Below are 15,229 nucleotides of genomic sequence, written 5' to 3'. Positions count from 1 at the left end.
TTCAGCAGCTCCAATCTTCAGCCACGCCCGCTTCAGTCCTGGGACTCCTGAAACAAGAAGAAAAGAAGGATAAAGGTTAGAACAGGAGTTTTAACGTTAATCCTTACCTGAATCCTGATCCATTTCGCCACGGAGCTGAAAGACAGAAGTCTTTGAAGCATCGCTTCGCATTCCTACGGCGCCGCGCTGAACTCACCTGCTTGGCGGTACTTCAGCATTCCATCACGCTCTCTCCATCTCGCGGCCGCCCTCCGACACCTAAGGAGACAAAGACAGCAAGGTGAGCAAGGGGACTCTCTAAGGCTATACAAGCTACCCCCAAGGATTTACCTGATTTACCACGGGGGGTACTCACCTCATCTCGGGTCGGCGCAGTCAACTCTGCTTCATCGCCGTACCCCAGCCCCTAAGGAGAAAACCACAATAGACTTACCTGAATCTTACCAATTGCCATTTGGAAATCTTGGAGTGGATTAATCGGCAACCTGCAAGGAATCGGACAGAGTGAAGATCAGACATTTGAACTCTTATGAACAATTGGACTTTAGAGTCAATAGTGGAACTCACCAATTCCTCTACGCCAGTGAAGTAACTGGTCATCAACGCGCCCCTGCGGTCGACGCAGGATGGAGAGCTCATCCTTCCAAACCATCAGGTGAGAGTAAGGAGGGGACATCAAGAGTGATCTGTGGGAAGACAACGGGAGTGGGGAAGGTGGGTTGACACTCAATTCCACGGGTGGTTAATTCCTCTTCTCCTTTGCAGTCCAGTCAGTCATCTCGGCACTACACGTCACGCTGGTGGAAACAACAGCGGCCCAGTTCCGGTCGACGCCCCCGTGGGAACCAGGTGAGCGTAACAGTATACCCCGGCCTGCTACAGTGGGCAAGACGACCAAAAGACATCGGGGGCAATTTCAGGCAATACCTATTTGACAAGAGTGTAAGTGAGAATGATCAAGAAGGAACGATATGAAGTATTTATGATACATGTGAAATGCACACGCTATTGTACAACTGTATCATTAGGTAATGTAACCATATGCGGCATCATTTGGAATATCTGTGCAAATTAAAATAAAAGTTTACAAAAAAAAGATCTGGGCCCTCTGAAATGAGAGGTGCTTCTTCTCATTCCAGACACGCAGGTACCCTTGCCATGCCTCCCCGACACAGACCTAGATTTGTTAACATCTATCTGTGCACTTCATAGTATAAATCACTGAACAATAAATACGCTCTGTTTGGTTCAGTTTAGTTTAGTTTAGTTTAGTTTATTTATTTGTACAGCGCACCGAACCCTGGGGTAACTGGGTGCCGAAAACTTGAAAGGTTGTACAGGCATAGATCAAAAATTACATCAGGCAGGAACAGAAATAATAACAATAACTGAGTTTTCAGCTGGGCAGCAACAGCAACAATAAGTGTAAATTGACCAAGGTTACATAGCGGTCAGTAGTAGACAGGGTAAGCTACAATATCGAGTTGCTTGTGTTACAACCGGATATACATGAAAATGAACAGGCACAGTATTTAGGTGCTAGTTTTAGTCAAGTGTTAGCGTCTCTTGCCGAGGATCCCGTTTTTTACTTTAGCTCTAAAGGCCCAGAATGCCGGTTCCATTCTAAGGCTGAGGGGTATGGCATTTCACTGTTTGGTGGCTAGGACATGTAAACTCGCTCCATCAGCTCTTTTTAGATTGAATCTTGGGATGGTTAGGCAGTGCGAGTACAAGGCACTGGTGGGCCTGGCTGATTGGTGTTTGATGAATCTTTCTGCCAGGTACTTGGGGGCAGAGTTTGATAGTCATTTGTGGGTAATGACAAGTGTACGAAGGGAGATTCTGTCCTATACTGGGAGCCAGTGAATATCTTGTCTGAAGCTGGTTATGTAGGTAGATCTAGGGATGCTTAGTGCAAGTATTAAGGCATTGTTTTGAAGGACCTGGAGTTTGTTGAGGTTTCGTTCATAGAAGCCTAGGAAAAGGGTATTGCAATAGTCAATCGTGGACAACACTAGCGCCCTGGCTATCGTGATGCAGCTGTTAGGCGAGTGGAAAGCTTTACAGGCATTAATTAGCTTGTTGGTATAGGCAGTCGTATATGCAATGGCATTCACCTTCTTCTTGAGGGAAAGGATAGAGTCTAGGTAGACCCCCAAAGTTTTGATTTCTTCAGCCACTTTGATTAGATTTCCATCAATAATGATGGATGCATAGCGTTGGTCTAATTTATTTAGGCATATTTGAGATACGACAAGCGAGAGCTCCGTTTTCTCGTCATTGAGGCATAAGCTATGGTCTGCCATTCAAGCCTGGATCTCCAAGTATATGTCATTGATCAATTGGGAGTCATCTTCATAGCACCCTGACAGCATAATGAGAACCTGGATGTCATCAGCGTAGTTCGTATATGTGACACCCAAGTTATCAAGATGGTCGAAGAGGAGCTTAGTGAAGACGTTGTAAAGTGTTGGCGAGACGGACGAGCCTTGTGGAACACCGCAATAGATGGGAATTTGGTCAGCTGAGGAAGAGGGTGCAAAGACCCTAGTAGTGCGATTGGATAGGAAAGATTGTATCCAGATGGAAGCGTTGCTAGAGAAGGCAGCTGCTGTGGACAGGAGATCAGTGAGGATCTGGTGATCGACAAGGTCAAAAGCTGCAAAGAGGTCTAGCAGCAGGAGCATAGCCAGCTTTCCATTGTCCTTAGCCTCGTCCATTTGGATTTTAAGGTCCAAGAGGGCGGTTTCTGTTCCATGTCTTGGCCTAAAACCTGATTCTCTGAGGCCCAAAAGGTTATTGTCCTCCAATTGTTTCTGGATTTGTAGATAGGCCACTCTATCTAGAATCTTTAGGATGTAGGATGTAGGGAACGGTGGAGTGTTAGGATCTATTTTTTTTTTTTTTTAAGAGGGACATGACCCACGCTGTTCCCTGGCTCATCTCCGTCACGGCAATGGCCATCATGGAAAGGGAGAAGGTACTACATTTAGTTCCCTTCTCCCTAATCCAGGACAGCCATCTTGCATTGTAGTTGGTTTCAGGTTGCTAAACAATAAACATGCTGTTTCACAGCTTGGAAAAAAAATGTGTAGCATCCCGGTACAACATGTCAGGATGCTAATAGCAATAAACTCCTCCAGGTGGGGGCTGGCAACTTGGCCCTGGGGCATTATCTGGCCTGGAAAAGCCCCTGCCCATCAGGGTTTATTAGAGACAGATAACATTATATAGTTTCAGAGAAATATTTTGGTATGCAGAATCACTACATTAACATGCATTGTGCGTCACAGGCCACAGTACCTTGCCCCTTCTGCCTGTCAAGGGATTCTGAGACCCCCTTTGCAACTTAGACATTAATAATAATAATAATACTTTTAATGTGATATAGATTGAAGAATTCAAACTTTACACATATTGCTTATACATAATCAGAAAAAGAAAAGTTTTTAAAAATATGCAATTTATACAATTATGTAAGTATAAAAGGAAAAGGAAAAAAAATAAAGTATATCTAAATACATATAACTTTACAATATCCAAAAACTTCCTAATTAAAAACTTTATAATAAAACTTAGACATTAAGGAAGAGTGCTGTGCCACCAGAGCTGCTAATTTGTCTACCTATGCCCACCAGCGATCCCAAACTCTAGCTTAATGCTTTCCTTTTCAGTGAAATTGCGGTCTATGCCTATACCCATTTTCAGTTATTAATGTTGTTCTTGTATCAAATTACATGGTAGCCTATGCATGTGTTTGTGTATGTGTGTGCATGGATGTGCATGCAGGTTGCAGATCGACCTGACTACCTTTGCAATTTTTATAAACATTTATACATTTTTCTTTTTTACTCTAAGATCAGTTATTCTGCATCAAGCCCACTTCTCAGTGACAAGAACCAGTTCCCCTCCTTTTTGCGCACCATTACCAGTGACGACTTTCAGTCCCGTGGTCTGGCCCAGCTGGTGATACACTTTGGTTGGACCTGGGTAGGCCTCCTGGCTGAGGACAATGACTATGGTCAACAAGGTATACAAATCCTGCACGAAGAACTGGTCAAATCTGGGGCCTGTGTTGCCTTCTCAGAGACCATCATCACAAACAGAGCTGACAAGAATGCTTTTGCTATTGCCCAGGTGATCAAAAAGTCAACAGCAAATGCCATTGTCATCTTCTCCACTGACTATAACCTCATCTTTGTGTTGGACGAACTGATAAGGCAGAATGTAACTGGCAAGATCTTGATTGCTAGTGAAGGATGGTCAACATCTACCCTCCTATCCAGAGAAAAGTATTTAGAAATCCTTACTGGTACCATTGGCTTGGAAAGCCACAGTGGAGATATGCCTGGCTTTGAGGGCTACCTAACCAGTTTTCAACCATCAAATTATCCGGACTATATTTTTATTAATGAGTTTTGGGAAGTAACATTTGGATGCAAGTGGCTGGATCCCAAAATGTCACCCAGTTTGCTAGACAACAAGACGGCACCATGCACCGGCCAGGAACATCGTGAAAGTCAAAGTTCTAAAAAGAAAGAGTTCACCAGTGTCAGATTCACGTCCAATATCTACAGTGCCATTTATGCTGTTGCGTTAGCATTACATGATTTGATTTCTTGTCGTCCTGGAGGAGGACCCTTCTATATGGGGACCTGTGCAGACACCATGGATTTCAAACCATGGCAGGTGAGACCACGAAGTTTTGTTATGTCCATTGATGTACTGATTTTCGCACATGATACATGCCCTCATTGGAAGTTTGGTGTTGTCGTAAAAGAATGAATTCCATCAACAACATTTTGTTTTACTGGTGGTGATTACCGCCAGTTTTAACACACAGCCAAATCGCATGCTTGACCTTTGAGTAGAGCATTTACACAAATTTGTAGGAGGTAAATCCTCAAATTTAATGCCAAAAAGTGGCAGTCTTACAGTGGGCAGCATGCCCACTCATGGTAAGTGTACTTAATCCCTAATGCAGTCCAATGGGCTCCAGAATGGGGATTCATGCTGCCATTCAAACACTTGTAACCCCGTAGTTACTCTGGACCGAGTGGGGAAACAGTAGCTGGGTGGGGTGGTATTTCTACAAAATTACTGCAGGAACCCACCTAACTCAGAATGAGGCCATATGAGGCCCATATGATCTTCCATATTAATGACTATTGGGTGTCTACCTAATGGTGTCCCCTTCCGTGATGGACCTTCACATTAAGCTTACGGTATGGTGAAGCGGTTAGAATGTTGGTAGCTGTCAGTTGGGGAAGCACTTCCAAAAAGGATTTGAAAGAAGATGTGCTTACCTTTCATGCCTAAATTAAGAGTTTACACAGGTTGCACATTTAAATACTAGAATCTTAACATTTTTGATGTACATGACTTCTGTGACAAGAAATTGATGTACATATTTGTGGGGGTATCAAGTCAGAATCAGCGTATTTAGACCTTCTGTACAAACATATCTCAGGATAGAGGATTCTGTTTGGCGGCATTATGACCTGTGTAAACCTATTATGGTATTGGAATATCCGGTACCAACTACACAACAGCAATACTTTAAATGACATATTTAGAAAATAAATTACATACACATCTCTGAGAGATGTCCAACTGGAAAAAACCTGTCCTTCATCAAATTTGACAAATTCTGAAAAGGATATTTGAAACAGACTGTTGAGGAATGATTTCGATTCCTGGCTCCCAATTAACATGCATGTTTTTATTTTTATGAGCTTAAACAAGGCCAAAGGGGATGTGAGTGACACAATGCAGGATGCAAACCCGACGTTCTAAGTGTGGCTTGCCTGCTTGGGCAAACATATTATGCGATTATTTGCAAATCTTGTGTCTGGTTTGCCCTCTCTTCCACTCTTCAACTTGTCTAGAAAAGCGGTATTTTCTCCAGAACTGCTCTCATGATATAATATGATATGATAAGGCGTTTATAACGCTCCTGTACACAAGTGTTTCTAGTCGCCACAAGACAAGGAATGGAAGACATAGGGAGGGCAAGACAAACAATCCTAGTAGGCCTTGCATCATTCAGATTGTGAAATCCTGAACTGTGGATAGACAGTCAAGAATGAGAGAGTGAGGAGAGGAGGCGGAGGGAAGCCTGAAAGAGAGCTGAGTGTCATCCCCATAGTGCTGAAAGAGAAGGCGGAGATCAGGTGCGCCAAAGGGGCCAGATAGACATTGAAGAGCCAGGCTGAGAGTATAGAGCCCTGGGGGATACCACATGTGGAGAGAGAGGTGGTGGAGAGAAAGGACCCAAGTTGGAACTGGGAGGGACGGTCAGGAGAAAGGAGGTCACTCACGCCTGATGTGTGATGCCCAGGTTCACACGGAATCAGTTGATCAGGTTGGCATGATTTACTCTACCAAAAGCAGAGGAAAGATCAAGGAGGATGAGAGCAGAGGGAGAGCTGGAGTCGAGGTAAGAGAGCAGATCTCACGGATGTTCAGGAGAGCAGTTGCATGCCTCTGGATGCTCTGAAGCAAGACTGATAGTCATGGTCATGCTGAGACACAGGCTTGGATATGGACCCTCTTCTTGGAGAGAGTCTGTACTGCCTTTGGAGCAGGCGGCAGGCCAGTTTGTCAGATGATGAAACCAAAGCCATCCACTTCCTCGCAGCAACTCATTGTAACGCTCACCTGATTCCCGTAGAGGCGCCGGTCTTACCGTATCTTCAAAGGTGATGTGTAACACACGGCTGGCTCTTTGGGCTGGACCTCTGTGCAATGTATGTCTGACTCGAAGGGTAAGATGTCTTAGGTAAGTGAACGCCGTGCTCTCCATCTGCCTCGGGGCAGGGTGCTGTAACCAGTTTCTTCACTGGATAAGGGGAGCAGGCCTCTTGACTTCAGAGGACTGCTGTCTGTCGTTTACTGCACGAACGGTAAGTTTCGAGTAATTCTAATGTCTTTAAAAGTCTTTAGTAATGATGTCTCTTGTTTTGCAGGGTTCCGGCGATGGCGGATGACGGGCTGAAGTGAGTTGAAGATGGAGCCCGTGTGATGAATAGAAGCGCCAGGAAGCACATAAGTAAGCGCTTGTTGCCTGCTTCACGATGCGCTCTAACTGTCTTTTTATTTTGCAGGTACAAGTTCGGAGCGGCTGCAGGGTGCCGGAATACCCACTGGGTTAGATGTGGAAAGGAGTAATGGCACGTGAGTATTAAAGTTCCCCAATGTCTTTAAACACACCTTGTTTTGTCTTTCAGATGCGGGATGCAGCGCCGAAGGCCTCCGGAGCGTGCGAAGAGTTGGTAAGCTTTTGTCTTTCAGATGCCGGAATGCAGTGCGAAGACCTCAGGAGCGCACGAAGAGTAGGTAAGCCTTTGTCTTTCGGATGCCGGAATGCAGCGCGAGGCGTTGGTGACAGCCAATGGACCAGGTAAGTGAAGCGCTGTCACTGAAGACCGTAATGCTAACCTGTTCTTTCTTGTCTTTATAGGTGTTGCTGAAGACTGGATTCAGGATGGTAAGCCTTTTTCCTTAGGCCCAGGATCAGATGCAGAAGACACGATGAGCGTTCTGCTGCAGAGAATGCAGCATAACACAAAACAAGATTCATCCATCGGGTGTGGTTTAAATAGCCTCCTGTAGTGCTTAGGTGTCTCCTTCCACAGCCACGCCTAGGTAAGAAAAGAGTTCCTGCTTTCCAGAAGAGTTCCAGTGTTCTGAATCTAGGGAGTGGCTCCTGCCCCACCCAACAGGAAAAGTAGTTCCAAACAGAAGAGGATCAGAGGCTCAGCTGGCAGGCAAGTAAGCAGTATGGTCTGCTGCAGGTAAGTCCACCCAAGCATTATGAGCCCGGCGCTTCCAGCGCTGGGACTGGGCATATTTATGAGCCTGGTGCCACTGGCGTCAGGACTGGGTCCAAAAGGTCCCAATTGGGACTGGTTGGCACTCGGAACCTGGGTTATGGATCTGCTTCCAAGGGAGTTGGGAAAACCCTGACCTTTTGGAAGCAGAGATCATGACACTCATCACTTGCGATTCTGGGTGGCAAAGTCATAGTCGTATCAAGAGTTGCACTTGAAGGTAGGCTTCAGACGGATTATCATGACAAAGATATCTAGACTGTTGGAGATAGACGTATGCAGGTTAGAGAGGACTGTTTCAGAGTAGGAAGAGTAGAGAAAGTAGAGGCAAAGGGCTTGCTCTGCGGAGGCATTGTGCGCATCCTTCTCAAGATCAGACTTAAGGCCAGATCATTTATAGATTCTTGATGACAACATAAGATGCTGATGTTATACCGAGCTTCTGGGACAACATTTTGGTGCCTTGTAAATGTGCTTTCAGACAGATTTAAATTGATACTAAGTAATCTACAATGCCCGTAATGCAAAGCAGACGTCAGATATACATGGGACCATGTTTCACTTTGAATATAAAACAAAAAAGAGAAAACAGATGTTTGGTGCTCTGAATCATAGGCATATGGGAAAGCATTTGACTGCATTCAAACTTGGGACATAAAGAATCATTGTTGTAGTAAAAGATGTCCAAAGGAATGGTGGGGTTATTGCTAGTGATATCATTTTTTGAGAAAAAAAGGTTAAAGGAAATGTATTCAGCCTTCAGAAGATAACAGATTTTGAATGTGGTAAAGTCGAACATCAATTGAGAGGAAGATGGTGGGTACATGTTACAAAGAGGAAGTTTATTCAGTATTCTGAAACCTCCTTTGACATTGTCACAACTCATAAGAATCTTGTTACACTTTCTGAGTATGATGGTACAAGCTTTCAGTGGGCCAGAGACAGTTACCAGACTGTTACTCTGTCTTAACATACCCTGTTCCTGTTTACCTTGACATAAAGTACAACCTAAATAGGGACAAGTAACTGTAGCCTGCCAATGCAAACTGTCATGTTGGTGTCAGGAAAGATTTTTCTTTTGCATCTGTTTATGGAACCCCCAACATGTATCCATGGTTTGAACCAGGTTGTTTTGATTCTGTAGGTAAATAAAGGCTTTTAACTTTCCTTCCTTCCTTAACTCATCTCTCTGGGGGCACTGACCAGCCCATATGGTTACCAGTGCAGAGGGACATTGTCCTCTTTGAGAAGAGTGCTGCAGGGGTACGATGTATCCCTTCTTTTCAATTGTAAGACTTTTTGTTCGATTTTTGGATCTGTCCAGGACAAGCTTTTGGCAGCAGACATTTTTCTACAATGTGTTTTGATTGTATAGTTACCGCATCATGTCATTTTAGGTACCATATACTTGAAATGGCCAGGCCACGTACTTTTTGACCTGTGCATTGGACACCTTCTCCTTTAGCCTTCTTCCTGTTTCCTTTGGTCAGGAATTGCCATATATTGTAAGCCCTTTCCTGGACTCTGGATTGAGGTTCCTGGGCAAACTGGTGATGTCTGCATCCAGGCCAGATGTGGATGTTGCATCAGATTTGTCACAATCCACATTTCAGCCAGTGCATGTCTGTTGCTGGACAGATGTGGTGATAAGAGGTTGTTGTCCAGGGTTGAAATACATGGTTCATGCTCTAGTATGAATTTGAGATAAAAGAAGCAGTCCAGCAGCCATTTCTCAGATCGTCATTTGGAGCAAAGATTGCTATACAGAGGAGCAGAAAACCAGCATTGTGGTGACTCCCAACCAAGCCTTGCCTCTCTGCATTGATCTCAAGATCTTAAGATCATTGGTTCCTCAACCACCTGGACTTGGGGGAAAAACCATTCAGAGACACCTACACAAAGATCCTGCCCTGAGAAGCCTTTGGAGGTTGATTTGAATTGATTTAGATTTTGGATATTTCTAACGCGCACCAAACAGAGTAAACTATATACAGGCGAAGGTGTCCTAGAAGCAGCCAGTGTGCGACCAGCTTTTTTCAATGCGACTACCATGCATTTGTTGCCATACCGAGTTGCACCTTGGAACTCTGTAGGTCATCAACTGTGGCCTTAAGCCTGTTTCCCTACAGATGCTACACTCCTACATGGACAAGGTTACTGCTGGGGCCATATCGTTTTCATCACCAAATGTGTGCCTGCCACCTCCTGGCAGATGTGACCTTCACTGTTACCAGTCATGACTTTGTCCTGATGGTCTCCTATCATCAAGGGAACTGTTGTGGCTCTATAGCCAGACAGAGTCCTGATTCCAACAACTTCCTAAACTAGACCAATGAAAGAAGTAAGTGGGCCAATAATTCAGAGAATCAGAGTAAGGGGTGGGAGCCTGCAAACATGCTTCCACTCCTTCTTACGCTATAGGGAATGTATGAGTGTAAAATCTACTCCCGAATGCTTCCTTACCTGGTCATCATTGGCAGAGTTTTGATCAAAGACCCCATGTGGTGTGGGATTGTTAGAGTACCCCCACACTGCTTTACTTACCTTTAAACCGTATTTAGTGCTTTTGAAACATTGGTTTAATGACTCATCAGGCCCGTCTGTTGTCATCATCATCATAATTAGTTTATTCGGATATAGAAAACATCCATCAAACAGACATATGACATAGCATAAAGACATAAACAAAATGTCCCGGGAGGATAGCTCAGCGGCAATGTGCTTGCCTTGTAAACTAGACGACACGAAGCAACACAGGTTCGATCCCTGGGTCCGCGCTTAGAAACCTCTGGGTATTAAGCATGTTATAAATATGCAACTAAGACATATTCCGGAAACAGTGCCTTGAGGCACCCAGGCTATGTGAGCTCTTTAAAAATACAAAAAACAATAAAATAAAAAAATACATACTGAATAAGTTACTCAACTAAACATATTCATAAAACTCGAGAAGTAAACATTAAAACCATACACTGACCAGTTTATAGAATAGAGCATCCTATCCCTGTTAAAACAACTTTGTTCTATACATAGCAGCCTTCAGGTAGGACAAAAGGGCCCATGCCATCAGTTCAGTTCCTGCCATCAGAAGGAACATCATCGCCGGTCTGTACTGTTGTAAATCCATACTTTGTAAAATCTACAATATTGTCTGTTTTCTAATCTCCCGATAGCCTGGGCAAAATAGAATAAAGTGACTCAGATTTTCTTTGGGAGCTCCATACACAGGGCAACTAGGGTCATCTGGATATCCAGGCCAGATCACAGTATTTCCCCTCAACAATAAGCAATCAAATCTTGCCCTAGTGATAAGCCAACTGCGATGCTTTTTCCCATCCCGGACAAGATACGGTTGTAAATTGGGAAACCCGCTTATGAGACTGTGGTAACTATCAGCATGGGTCACCCGTACAACCAAGGCACGTTTTGTGTCAATCCCTCGGGTCGCTGCCTCCTTAAATGTTCTTACTTCTTGCAGCAAGAACACTGCATCAGGAGGAAACTGAGCAGGAACATCACACAGGCACAAAAGATCTTTTACCATCCTCAGCCAGGGTATTTTGGCCCATCTGTCCGTGTTCAGCGCGTTTATTAAAATAAAATGGCATAGAGTTGTGTTTCCCAAAGTCTCAACCATAGCTTACTCGGGGCAGCCCCCCAATCATCCTCCCAAAAAGTTATCCCAAGTTCCCTATGGACCAAGGCACTGGTCTAAGAACCTGGGACCCCCAGAAGATTTTTGAAGAACCAGTTTTCCTTACCCTGTAAATCACCAGGCATGCAATAGCCCGAAAATGCTCCTGCATATTAAGTAGCTGCCTTAATTTGCGAAGGTATAAACCTTGAGAGCTGATTGCATGTGCTGTCCTTTACAACTTACTAAAAAGCAAGATACCCCCCCCCCCAAATATAGGCTCATTTTCAGGGACTGCTTTTTCACATGAGCACTGCCCGATAAGGTCTCTGAAAATCTTACCCCCAAATAATCATATGCGGCTACCCTAGGAATAACTTCCCCACAACAAACTATGGGTCGCATCTTGATGAGCTTTCTTTCCCCATTACAGCCCATCACTGCAGATTTAACAGTATTGATCTTGAGACCCAATCCAGCCATGAAGGAAGCAGAAGCATCAACCAAGATTTGTAGGGCCCTTGGGGTTCTGGCCATGAGCAACATATCATTGGCATATGCTAATACCGGAAAAGGCCTGCTCCCAGACTCAGAAAGTCTGCACCAGTGTTCAACAGGGCCTGCAGTAAGCCATTTATGTACATTGTAAAAAGTATGGGGGAAAGCACACACCCATGCTGAACCCCCAGCCCTACATTATAATACTTAGTACACCTTACCCCAGGTCCAAATCGGACATTGGCTCATTTATCAGTATGTATCTCCTGCAATACCCCCAAGATAGCCTCAGGACAACCCATGGACTCAAGCACAGCCCATCATTTCGACCAATCGACTTTGTCGAAGGCTGTGCTTAAGTCCATAAAGGCGAGATAGACCACCTTGCTCCTGCAAAAAACATGATTGGACACCAGGAGGCACAAATTCAATGCTTGTTCCATTGTTCCTAAACCAAGGAGAAAACCAAACTGAATATCAGTCAAGATCGCCCCTTCTGTGAGCCTGCTCTCAATGTGTCCCAGCAAAACCCAACCAAAAATTTTGAATGATGTGTCCAAAAGAGATATAGGACGATGTGATGTGGGCATGGTTATGTCTCGCTTTTTGAAAATGGGGAAAATTGTCCAAAACTTCCAAGAAGGTGGGTAATGAAATGTCCTGAACTCATACAAGCGTTAAAGGCCAGGGTCAACACTAGAGCCCATAGGTCACTTTCATCCAAGAAGAGGTCAGCCGGAATAGCATCCAGACCTGGGGATTGATTACGTGACTGTGCCCCAATTGCCTTAGCAACCTCTTCCACAGAAAAACATAGTGTTACACCCTGTGCTCCATCTCCTTTTTGGGCTAAACCAGACCCAAAAAGTGTCCCAAAATAGGATACCCAGTCGTTGTCCCCTACAGGGGTGCCCCTCTGACCCTGCTTGTCTTTAACAACTGGATGTCCCTTTACAAATTAATTCTCAGAAGGCTTTAGCATCATTCAGCCTATTGGCCTCCAAGAATGCTTCCCATGCCTGGGCTTCCAACACCGTTTTCCTTCGCTCAACCGTCCTAAGATATTCAGAACGAGCTTGAATGATGTTACATCTGTCCATCATTGGGCATTTTAAGGCATTTAGAAGTGCCAATTTTGCCGACCTACAGTCCCGATCAAACCAGCCCCTCTTCCCACAACTCCCTTTTTGTTTCGGTACCACCAAAAAGCCACCGGTTAGAGCCTCCAAAATAGCCATAAAGAGACCCACCACTTCCCGGGGATCAGCTGAGTTCTCAAGAATTCCCATTATTTCAACATTTAGCCTAGTCAGAATTATCAGGTGCATGCCAGAACCCTGAATTTCCCCCCACTTAATTCTCCTAAGGAACACAGCATCCATTTCTACTTGACATGTTGTACAATTGCTCCCTGCAGCCTACGACATTATTCCCTTGACCGCATGTCATCTCACCCTTCGATTTATAAATCTGCTTTGGCAGCCACATCGCTAGCTCTAGCTCATACAATTCAAATGGAACCTCTGGATTCTCATTTCTGGAACACAGACATGTTATGTTCTTACTGTGTACCGCCCTCCTCGTGTTCACTCCCCTGCTTACACCCAATTTCCCGAATTGATAGAAAATTTGCACTTGCAGTTCCCTCATCTATTGATTATTGGCGATTTCATCCATAAATTCAATTCCCCTAGCACCCTAGCAGCTACTCAATTTTTTGATATTATCAGTGACTATGGCTTTGAGCAATTGGTAGACAGCACCATGCATGTCCTCGGTAATATGTTGGATCTAGTCTTTTCTGCAAAAGTCAGCAACCACTGCATTTCCACCTTTCCCAATTCTCTATCTGGTCTGACCACCTGGTGGTCACATTCCGTGTTCCTACCGAGACTTGCTCTAACCCTCCTGATTCAAGGAACATTTTAAAACGCAGTTGGGATAGGGTTACCAAGGAAGCCATAATTAAAAATATTCAGGGTAGATGTAATACTGCTAACTACGTGGACTTCCCATTCCTAAACCAGACATTTACATCTGTGGCTGACTCTTTGGCCCCAATTAAACTATGTAGGGCCGCTGGTCGACCCTCTGCTCTGAACCCTGGTACAATGAGAATCTGAAAGTATTGCATCTAAATAACACCCGACAGAGAGCAAATGGCAGAGGTTTTATTTGGCGGCAGACATGGCCTGCTTTTCACAAAGTACTAAAATATATCGCCAGGCGATTCGCCTCGCTAGAGCCACTTTCTATACCCAAAAAGTGGTGAGTGCCTTGAATCAGCCCAAGCAACTCTTCACTTTGGATAATTCATTCTCTGTTAAAACTGATATGTGGGCTGGTATAATTCCCACTCAATCTCTCTGTGAAAGTCTCTCTGACTTTTTTTGTAACAAAAGTCAAACATGAAATAATATTTGCATGACTAACTTGGATATAGATTGTCTTCACCAGATGACGTCTCTGGTACCACCTACCAAGCTGTGGTCCATCTTCTCCTCTTTTCCTGTGAGGACATTCTAAGAGCCACTAGACGGCTCAATTCTGCATCACCTTTAGAAGTAACTCCTTTGATGAACCTCCAGGATATCATGTCACAAGATGTTCCTTGGATTTGTGGGGCAGTTAATCTCTCTTGCTCACAAGGAGTTATTCCGGTAGAACTGAAACAATCTTTTGTTATCCCACTTTTTGAAAAATCCCTCACTAGACCCCACTATACTTGTTAATTTGTGCCCTATTTCACTTCTCCCATTCTGTATGAAACTGCTAGAATCTTTTATCTCCCCTCTGCTCAACTCTTTTCTGGAACGTTCTAAATTTCTTGATCCTTTTCAGTATGGATTCCGTCCTGGTCGAGGCACGGAAAGTGTACTTGTCTCAGTACTGGATGATCTTACCCATCTCGGGTGGGGTGGCAGCCCTGATTCTTTTCGACCGGTCAGCGGCCTTGGATCATGCTGTATTGCTTAAGCACCATGGTTTACATCCCTCTTGACGGACAGAGCCATACACTAGCTCTATCTTCTTTTTCCTATCTCCCTACTTTGCTGTCCTGCGGGTTCCCCATGGATCTGCTTTGTCTCTGTCCCTTTTTAACATCTACATTCAGCCTCTTGTTTCGCTCATCCACTCCCACGGCTTCCATTGTAACTCCTGTGCTGATGACACTCAAATCATCGTTCGACTGAACTTGGCCCAGTCGGACACAGCATCTGAGCTTAGGGGTTGCCTGGCAGCAGTAGGTAAATGGATGGGTAGC

At 44.5% G+C, this 15,229-nt stretch overlaps 1 protein-coding gene across 1 annotated transcript in view; it reads left to right on the top strand.

Moving 5' to 3' along the window:
* The window catches only part of LOC138466255 (extracellular calcium-sensing receptor-like), a 154,210-nt gene that overhangs the window by 92,521 nt on the left and 46,460 nt on the right, over nucleotides 1-15,229 (top strand). The window contains exon 3 of the mRNA XM_069607228.1: nucleotides 3,859-4,689. Coding sequence (XP_069463329.1) covers nucleotides 3,859-4,689 — 831 coding nt within the window. The remainder of the gene's footprint in view (nucleotides 1-3,858; nucleotides 4,690-15,229) is intronic.

The sequence above is a fragment of the Ambystoma mexicanum genome, chromosome 1p (genome assembly GCF_040938575.1).
Source record: "Ambystoma mexicanum isolate Mex_15411 chromosome 1p, UKY_AmexF1_1, whole genome shotgun sequence".
Classification (NCBI taxonomy): domain Eukaryota; kingdom Metazoa; phylum Chordata; class Amphibia; order Caudata; family Ambystomatidae; genus Ambystoma; species Ambystoma mexicanum.
This window is presented reverse-complemented; position numbering and strand designations above follow the sequence as displayed.